The sequence below is a fragment of the Vigna angularis genome, chromosome 9, assembly GCF_016808095.1.
Source record: "Vigna angularis cultivar LongXiaoDou No.4 chromosome 9, ASM1680809v1, whole genome shotgun sequence".
Lineage (NCBI taxonomy): Eukaryota > Viridiplantae > Streptophyta > Magnoliopsida > Fabales > Fabaceae > Vigna > Vigna angularis.
In genome coordinates, this window is record NC_068978.1 from 31,832,391 (window position 1) to 31,842,629 (window position 10,239).

At 34.8% G+C, this 10,239-nt stretch overlaps 2 protein-coding genes across 2 annotated transcripts; one reads left to right on the top strand and one right to left on the bottom strand.

Moving 5' to 3' along the window:
* Positions 1-3,047: 3,047 nt before the first annotated feature.
* LOC108346831 (WRKY DNA-binding transcription factor 70) lies at positions 3,048-4,498 on the bottom strand. Its single transcript, XM_017585872.2, has 3 exons — positions 4,178-4,498; positions 3,714-3,818; positions 3,048-3,633 (listed from the first exon to the last, which is right to left on the bottom strand). Exons 1-3 carry the CDS (start codon positions 4,450-4,452, stop codon positions 3,117-3,119), a joined length of 897 nt encoding a protein of 298 aa, XP_017441361.1. The 5' UTR covers positions 4,453-4,498; the 3' UTR covers positions 3,048-3,116.
* A 414-nt stretch (positions 4,499-4,912) lies between these two features.
* Positions 4,913-7,669, top strand: LOC108347175 (disease resistance protein RUN1). The gene is made up of 4 exons (XM_017586330.2): positions 4,913-5,487; positions 5,591-6,674; positions 6,824-7,109; positions 7,245-7,669. Exons 1-4 carry the CDS (start codon positions 4,967-4,969, stop codon positions 7,268-7,270), a joined length of 1,917 nt encoding a protein of 638 aa, XP_017441819.2. The 5' UTR covers positions 4,913-4,966; the 3' UTR covers positions 7,271-7,669.
* The last annotated feature ends 2,570 nt before the right edge of the window (positions 7,670-10,239 follow it).

A 10,239-nucleotide genomic window follows, 5' to 3' on the forward strand; every position in this document is an offset into this window, starting at 1 on the left:
TCATTTTCAGTAAAGTGATTTTAATTTTATTGTCTCTTTATTTTACCTTTTAATATTTTTCTGCACCGTTAAATTCTGTCATTGTGTTTTACTGGTCATGTTATTTTCAAGAGTCATTTTTACGGTTTATTTTCACTGAAGTTTTTATTTTTGCGTTTAATTTTACCGTTTCTGCATATTTACTGTTCTGTTTTTACCGTTTAATTTTATTTACCGCATTCAAACAAAATCACAAAAACACCCCCCACTTCGTGTCAAATATGAGACTTAACCACACAAATTGGTCTTTGAGAGACGACCTAGGAGTCATTTCCTAGTCTATACTGCATTATAATTCGTGCAATCAAATTTGTATGACCGCGACAGTCGTATCAACCGGTGACTCAGGGCCCCCCCGGAAGACCCAACCGCCTCCTCCAGAAAATAAGAAGAAACCGAGCTAGGAGAATCGCCGCTGTCGCCCCGCGCCGACCCCTCCCGGACTCCGCCCGACGACCCAGAACCTGACTCGATGGACACAGATGCCATTTATTACCTGAGGGAAAAAGAATCTTGAACTTTCGAGTGATGAAGATAAGTGAAAATGACATCGTCTAATCCGCTATTTATAGGAAAAAGTTAGTAACCGTTGGGTATATCCTGGCCGTCTAGATTTAGCACGACCAACGCTCCGGATTTGGCGACGCTTGACCTTCCGTCAATGGGAACGCGCCACGTGTTCTCCAGCCTAAAATCCAAATTCAAAAAGCCCACTGGATAAAGCCCAATTGCGGGTTCCTGACCCAAAGCGCGCCGTATCCAAAATCCTACGTTCACTACGTGCACTAGGACTTGGGGGGCTTGTGTACCAGGGAGAACCGGGCGCCGTACGAAGGACGCCCATGAGGCGACGGGCGCCGCCCAAAGGACGCCCATGTCACACCCACCACAGACGAATGCTCGACCGCCCAAGTAGGTACGGATTGAACCTAGACCGTACAAACTCTCCTACACCAGCTAATGTCCGGCGTCGCACGTATGGACGCCCACTAATGAGGTCGTCAGACCATCCCGATGCCTACGCCGACCACCTGGGTAGAACCTCTGTCTCTAAGAGAAACTTTGAAGAACTCACAAGGAATTCCATCACCACGAGACACCGCCACACTCTCCATGCTCACAAAAACTGTTCTACAGGATGACGCCGAGAGACGAACGTTTGGTATCATGAAGTGCCGGGCGACCGCATAGAAGATCGTCCGCCCAAAGAAGTGCCGGGCGACCGCATAAAAGATCGTTCGCCCAACGAAGTGTCGGGCGACCGCATAGAAGATCGTCCGCCCAACGAAGTGTCGGGCGACCGCATAGAAGATCGTCCGTCCAACGAAGTGTCGGGCGACCGCATAGAAGATCGTCCGCCCAACGAAGTGCCGGGCGACCGCGTAGAGGATCGTCCGCCCAATGTAATGCCCGAGTCGTCCATAGGAAAGACGAACGCCCGTATCACTTGGGCGGACGCCCATATCACACTGACCGGCCAAATCACTAATCACTGTGGCTCAAGTAAATTGACCTGGTTTAGAGGTAAGTAGAAATTAGGAGCTATTGGGCTGATTGGGCCATGATTAACCTTTCACTAATCCCAAAGCCCATAGCGAAAACTATAAATACAGGTTCACGGTGAGTGGTAGATAAGTTAGATTGAATGCATATTTATTGCTATCCCTTGAGAAAAGCCATTGCTCTGAAACTGACTTTGGCATCGGAGAATCTTTTGTAGGTCTCCACCCCTCCGGATCAAGAGGAAAGATAAAGTTCAAGAAGAAGATCCGCCGCTGAGACAAGATCGAAGGAGAACTGAAAGGTTTAGAACCACACAGCCCTACATATCCGAAACAACAAACATCATATTCTAGAAGTAGATAAGATCGGCTTGTTTACACTTTAGTAAACACGTAGGGTTGAATTAAAGTGTTGGAGATGATGCATCCACTAGAAATAAAATTAACTTATAATTTATAATTAATGGAGATAATTCTCATAAGTAATTTTTTTATGAAAAAAAAAGGTAGATAAAAATCCAATTTGTGCAGAAAGCACTAGTTTTTTAGCAGCCTAAGTAGTAAATTGAAATGGTTTGATGGTGATGGGGTTGTTGGTGCATCGCTTTACATCATCATGTTTATATCTTTATCTTTAAAAAGTACCCTCTTTTCATGACTCTTTCTTCTTTCATTTTATTGGTTTTTTCTGTGTATTTATATTTGGTGATAGATACGCATAGTACCATGAAGATCTTCTTTTCAAAGTTCTAAACTCATGCAAATTGTTCAAACATTGTCTATAAGTGGAAAAGAAAGTCCATTCTGGTCAAATTAATTTACTCCATAAATGTGCATGTGTATGATAACGACATATATTTAACAATTGTAGAAGTTTCCTAGATTTCACTTTCACCACAAATTAGTTAATTGATAAAAGATTCTATGTGATGTTAATCTTGCCTTCAAAGGTACATATTTTCAAGGTATATACTCAGAGCTCTCGTTCACATTGTCTTTTGCATAACTTTATGTTGCTTTCATTGGACTTTAATCATGGAGAATACCTAGTTGGGAATAAAATTCAAGCAAAATTTATGGCAACCGAGAATATTTTGATGGATGACTAGTTGTAAATTTTATATTGATTAGATTACACAAGTCTATATTACATAAATAAATGTAAATTTAATTTTATAAATCAATTTTATAAGATTAAGTTAAATTAAAGATAATAAGAGACTCTTTCAAAACTTATTCTAACAAGAGAATAATATGTTGGAAATCTTATATATTGTAGTAGATATATATATATTGCAACAAGAAGAGAATAGTATGTTGGAGATGTTATATATTATTATAGATATATATATCTCAGGCAATATGTTGGGGACCTTATTGTTAAAAATAAGATAAACTTGTAATATATAAATTTCATATTTTAACACAAGGGACAATTTAATGAAAACAAAACCAGTATAGTTGAAAATGTACGGTTAATCAAAGATATGTACGACAATGGAGCTAGCTTAACAAAACTCTCCCAACTTTCAAGAAAAGCATGAAGCAACATTTATCTAATTGATCTTTCACACTTTACATATAAAAAACACTAGTTTCAAAATGATCTAAGAAATTTGGCAACCCAATCAATTCGGAATCCAATAACAAACGTTTGATTTCTTCAATATCAGAATCACACAAGGTAGAAGGCATATCATCCCAGTGATCGAGTGGTGGAGTGACATTATTGTGCATTGAATAATCATCGAAAGTGGGTTCTGGGGGTAGCATGTAATCATAACATGATGGAAATATCTCCTCTGTGATCAGTGATGGTGAGGGATTGATAGATGATGATGATGATGAGGAGGATGATAAAAAGGGACATTCTTGCTTGGTTGGAGGGAAGCTGTTGTTAAAACTTATCAGTATGGAAGTGTCAGAAGGAGAATCATTGGAATCAAGTATGATTTCAGAACTTAGCAAGTCATTGCATGTGTGTTGGCCAAAATATGTGGTCTTGTACAAGGGAGGATTCTCTTGAATTCTTTGCACTTGTTTTGTTGCTTGACAATTCTGATCATACTTGTGAGTGCACCTGTAATAGTTCCTGCACAGGTTACAACACATTATTAGTTAAGGAAAAAGATGCAATTTATGTGAATGAAATTATAAGTTTGCTATACCTACCTTGAGTATTTGGCTTTGAGGATCTCTTTTTGGCCATACTTTCTCCACTGATGGCCATCAACTGGTGGAGCTTCTGAAATCTTCTCCCATTCTTGTGTATGTCTTCTGCATAGACAACAAATAATGCTGATTAATTTACACTAAAACTTGACAATAAGCTAGAAAAACCAAAAGGGTAAAAACTACAAACAATCAAAGACAAAAACAACCTTATATAGTATCAGAATAGTAATGCTAAACAATTTGATGGGGACCATCAAACAACCACCTTAGACAGAAGAACAATGACCATATTTAGGTTCCAAAGGGACAGTTATATGTTATCTTGGAGATCCAAAAATGTTGAAACTCAAATTAACAAAGTGAAATTCAAACCTAGCTCATGCACACAAACCGAGTCTAAGAATCAATTCTGTGTCACTAAAATGGAAGAGAAGCATTGCAGAAAAAGAAGAAATGATTACTTTCTCTTGTAGCAGCCTCTTCTGTTATTGAAACTGGTGAAAGTCTTGGAACTTTCTTGGGAGTCCTGAGATTTGGTGGGAGAGAGAAGATGAGAGAGATGATGGTGATGAGAGTTCAAGAGGAAGAGGGTGTTGGTGAAGGATCTAAGCACGTTCTTGGCAAGACATTGAAGGGTTCTTATTTCTGACTCATCTTTTTCATTCATCACTACTCGAAGTTTAGTAGCAGATTCATAACCTCTCAGAAGCTCCTCCAACACCTTTCTTTGATCCATTTTCTTCTTCTTCTTCTCTTAAACTATCTTAATTGCTTTCCTCCAAATATTCTTCTTCTTGCCTCTTACATTCATATATATATATATATATATATATATATATATATATATATATATATATATATGTATTGGTAGCTTTTGTTTTTTTTTAGATAGGTACAAGTTTGTTTATGCAAAAATGAAAACCAAAATGCAACAATGGAGGAGAATGAAAACAAAATGAGAGGAACATTTTCGGAAGCCAAATTCATTGTTAATTTTAACGAAAAAAAATATTTTAAATAATCCAATAGCTTTTTGATACGGAACGTTGTAAATTTTTGGTCAAAATTGCGTTGTTATTAGAATATCGCGATCCAATGAAGTATGCATACCGAGATGGGTTCAGGAGGAAAAATATAAAATATAAATGGTATTTGACTATGGGTGAGTGATAACACACATCGAGACTACATCTAAAACATATCTTTAACATTATCGCTTTATCTTTGAAGAGTTGACTTCAATTCCTTCGATGGAGTTTGCATCTTCTTCTTTATCATCATCATCTTCATCCTTCTTAACATCAGAACCCCATTTCATACACGATGTGTTCATCAACTTTGGTGGAGAAGAAATCGGTCGAAGGTTTGTTTCTCATCTCCACTCTGTCCTTTTACAAGCTCAAGTCAAAACTTTTATTAGCCAGGAGAATCTGCATGACGGAATGAAGCTGGAAGAGCACATGCGAGCAATAGGACACACTAAGATTACGATAATCGTTTTCTCCAAATCATACACTGAATCTGCTTGCTGTCTTCTTGAGCTTGAAAAAATCATTGAATGCCACGAAACATTTGGCCAAATAGTTCTGCCCGTCTTTTACGAGATTGACCCATTGGATGTACGTCATCAGAAGGATGATTTTGGAAAAGCGTTGGAAGACACTGCATACAGAACCTATTCGGGAGAACAACTGCAACATGCGCGGTCCAGGTGGAGCAGTGCACTCAATAGAGTTGCAGGTATGACTGGTTGGGATGACAGAGATTTCAGGTAAACAAATGAATCCTTCCTACTTTCTTTGGTTTGAGAGTGAATGAAGCATATGTTATGGTTTTGTTTTAATTTTGGTAACACATTATGATTCATCTTGAAGGTATGATGCTGAACTTGTAGAGCGAATTGTTAGCCGCGTTAATACATTACTGGATTATAAAGACTTGTTTATTACCGAATATCCTGTTGGATTAGAGTCCCGCGTGGAAGACGTGATTAAATGTATTGAAAATCAATCCACCAAAGTGTGTATGATAGGAATATGGGGAATGGGAGGATCAGGTAAAACAACCATAGCCAAAGCCATCTACAATCGAATTTATCGTGAATTCATTGGTAAGAGTTTTATTGAGAATATTCGTTATGAAGGGTATGTTGCTTTGCAAGAAAATCTTCTTTCTGATGTCCTAAAATCCAACTTGAAGGTGAAAACCGATGGGAGGGGAAGAACTATGATCGAGAATGGATTTTCTCGAAAAAAGTTGCTCATTGTGCTTGATGACGTGAATCACATTGGCCAATTTGAAAACCTATGCGGGAGTCTTGAATGGTTCGGTCAAGGAACTGTGATAATCATTACAACTAGAGATATTAGCCTGCTGAACCAATTCAGTGATAATTATGTTTATAAAATGGATCTTTTAAACGAAAATGAGTCACTTGAGCTTTTTAGTTGGCATGCCTTTAGAGAAGCAAAACCAAGAAAAGAAAGGAGTGAACTCGCAAGAAACGTCGTTGTTTATTGTGAAGGACTACCTCTAGCTCTTCAGTTCCTTGGTTCCTGTTTATGTGATAGGAGAATAGAAGTGTGGGAAAGTGTATTGTTGAAACTACAAAGAATTCCCCCGAATGAACAACTTCTGAACGTATTAAAAATAAGTTTTGATAATTTACGTGATACGGAAAAGGATATATTTCTGGATGTATGTTGTTTCTTTATTGGCAAAGAAAAAGACTATGTGACAGAGATATTAAATGGCTGTGGACTACATGCTGATATTGGAATAACAGTTCTCATAGAGCGTGGTCTCATAAAAGTTGAAAGGAACAACAAACTTCAAATGTGTTCTTTGTTACAAGATATGGGAAGAGAAATTACTTGTCAAGAATGCCCAGAGAAACCGGGCAAAAGGAGTCGATTGTGGATGCAGGGTGACGTAAAATATGTACTGAAAGAGAATACTGTAAGAACATTATTTTTATGATTTTGAAAGTGTTTTCCTTTTTAGTGTAATCCATGTGTTGTTAACTTGTTAAACTCAACATTAAGTCTCAATAATCAATAATTACTCAGGGATTTCTAAATTGTTTCTCTTTGCTATACTCATCACAGGGGACAGAAGCTATATTGTCCCTGAAACTTGATTCCAGCATTAGAGATTGCTTTGAAGCTCATGCTTTCAAGGAAATGCAGAGACTAAGACTGCTACAACTTGATCATGTACAACTTAGTGGAGATTGTGAGCACATTTCTAAACAACTGAGATGGATTTGTTGGCGAGGGTTTCCATATAAATGCATTCCAAAGAACTTTCATTTGGAAAATGTAATTGCAATGGATTTAAAGCATAAGTCATCTTCAACTCGTCTGGAAACAACCACTCTGGAAACAATCCCAGGTATTCTTTACGCCCTTTTCTTTTAAACTCATAGGTTAATTAAGATATAAATAGTATTATTGGTTCCACTTCTACCTATGGCATTCTGTTTTTCCTTTACTTCCCTAATCTTTTGTCTAAAAACTATGCTTTCAGATTTTAGAGCGGTTAAAATTCCTTAATCTTAGTCACTCCAAGTACTTAAGAGAAACACCAGACTTTTCCAGACTACCAAGTCTTGAACAGCTCATTCTAAAAGATTGTCCAAGTTTGATCAAGGTACACCAATCCATTGGTGATCTGTCCAATATAGTAGTGATAAATTTGAAGGACTGTACAAGTCTAAGCTATCTCCCAAAAGAGATATATGAGTTAAGATCTTTAAAAACTCTCATCCTATCTGGTTGTTCGATGCTTAGGCCATTGGAAAAAGATATGATGCAGGAGGAATCCTTTTCAACTATAATTACTGAGAATAGAACACTGAAACAAGCATCCTTTTAAATTGTAAGCTAACAAATTATCAGATATAAATCCCTACGTTGAATTTGAAGGATTATTGGTAAATACTTGCTTTTATACTCCACTTGTCATCTCTATTTTCTTTATTTTTTTGTTTTAGTTGTTGAATAAAGTTTTTTAGTCAAAATAAATGTTCCTAAACTTCGGCAGAATAATAACGGTAAATTAGTTTGCGAGAATCTCAATTAGCTTTTTTTTGTTACTGCAAGTATTGTAAGTAATTGACCGTGCATATTGAAAATAATAACTATCACTTTTATTTCGACTCGTATATTCTATCTCTTTCAGAATTTTATTTCCTCTGTTTTGTTTTGCTACCTAATATTATTCTGTAAAACTGCAATTGGTATCTTAAGAACTCAACGTTATTCAGAATGAGATCAACCAATATAATTACTATTGAATGATTTAACTTTTTCGCTACACGTACATTACTTTTAAATATGTTTTCTTTAAGCTTGAAAAATTATGTTTAGTTTCTTAACTAAATTATAAAATATTTAGTTATGTATCATAAAACATCATTGGTGGAAGTTATTATATTTTAGCAACCTCGGAACTTCCTTTGTCATGTGTGAAACCCTCCAAGTATAATTTAGTTTATTGAAAATAACTTTCTTAAAGGATAGGACTAAAATTTTATAATTTAATTTAAAATCAAACACAATTTTTCATTATTACTAGTTTTAAATTCATGTATGCACACAAGTTGATAGCTAAAAATCAAACATATTCATATATACGTGAAAGAAACCTTACTGATATCCATGTGAATAAATTGTGAGTGATGAATAATTTATTGTCCTTGGTTAATGTGACATTGCACAACGAATGTTTAAAGGATAGGTTCAATATTTTGCCAAGACATTAAAAAAAGTAGTCTCAGCAAACATAGATATGTTAGAAAATAGAACGCCATGAAACAACAAAACAAAGTAACGGATTTTGAACTTAGGAGTGTAAGGAAGGAAAGATGAGTAGTCCTGAATGATTAAGAGCATATGCTTTGTGTAGACTAATTATGTGTCAAGTGTTCATCTTTGGTCTGCACATTAGAAGGCGAGGAAAGCATTATGGCAAATTTTTCTTTAATGAATTTGAGTTAGGGACAAACAACCACTTTGAATTTGATTGAAATATCATGTTTAAACCTTGTTTTGGAAAAACACACCGAGCCTCAAAAATGTTTATATTACCTTCTTCACTGAAGAAAGAATTATCAAATAAAGATTGGAAAAAGTACAACAAAAATTCTTGAAATTTTTTTATGGAATTTTAGAAACGAAAATAAACTCATCAATAAATTTGAATTATTGACAGATTTTATTGTTGAATTTTAAAATTTTAATTATTGACCAACTTATTATCGACAAATTTTACATATAAATGTTTTTTTTATAATACATATTTCAATTGACAACAAATAATTTCAAAGGTATTTGTCTATAACTTTAAACCTTAAGGTTTTTGACATAGACTGATGTTGATTTCTTATATAGTTAGACTCATATCTCATTTGTATTGTGTCTCTCCGATGAACCCTCTCTTCGAAAGAGCTAACACAAAATACACTTAACATCCATCCACATTCATTAAACACAAAACACACGCCCTAACTTAAACATGTCTACTTGTCTCAAAGTACCATACTCATCTAATCCTATTAGATGAATTCATCTCGTCTAGTCCTCCATTAAATAACTTCATTCTCTTAGTCCTTTAGGTGGAGCCAACCATGAATAATTCAACATTTTATACTCTTCTTCACGAATGCTTCATGTTTAACGAGTATGAGGCATTCTAATTTTCTTACTCTTCCTCGTATATACTTACTCTTTCTTGAATTTAGCTAATAATTGTCTAGTATCCTTAAAATGACTAAAATAATTTCACAAAACTAATACCATCTCTTTCATTCATGTTTTTCTTCTATTATTCCAAATGCACTTTCTTTAAATATTCTCTCATAATCCCTCCTCTAATATATGAACCTTAAATATTATAGAATCTTATCTTATTTATAACACTTTAATAAGTTTTTACTAAGATAAACTTAAATTAAATGTCTGATTTTTCTTAATACATTATTAATACTTCATCGTATTACTTATTATTAACAACATCATTTCAAATAACATCCCTAAGATAAATGAATCAATTATAGTGGTTAGTATTTTTACCAACTTTCTTATCATTTAATTACACTATTCTAAGAAAATTTTATTCAAACAAACCTAATCTCGGTTCATTCATATAATATAGTCTACTGATATATTTTATAACTGAACTATTATTCTTCTACAAACTTTTTGTTTCTAGTTTTTTCGTTTCATATTTTACCATCAACTCTTTGTTGCTGTGTATCTTAATAATTCGTTAGATTTCTAAGAGAATGATAACGTGTAAAAAATGTTTAAAAACTAAAACTAAAACTATCATTTTATCACTATTCTTTTCATAGACGTTATCATTTTTACTTTACTTTGTTTTTCCTACTATGTTTTATTATATGTCCTTACTTCATTAGACTTTTAATATGCGAAAATTAAACAAATTGATAATAAAATTTGTCAAAAAAAAAATCGTAAGGTAATGATAATTGAGTGATGAGGTATACCATTAAACCTAT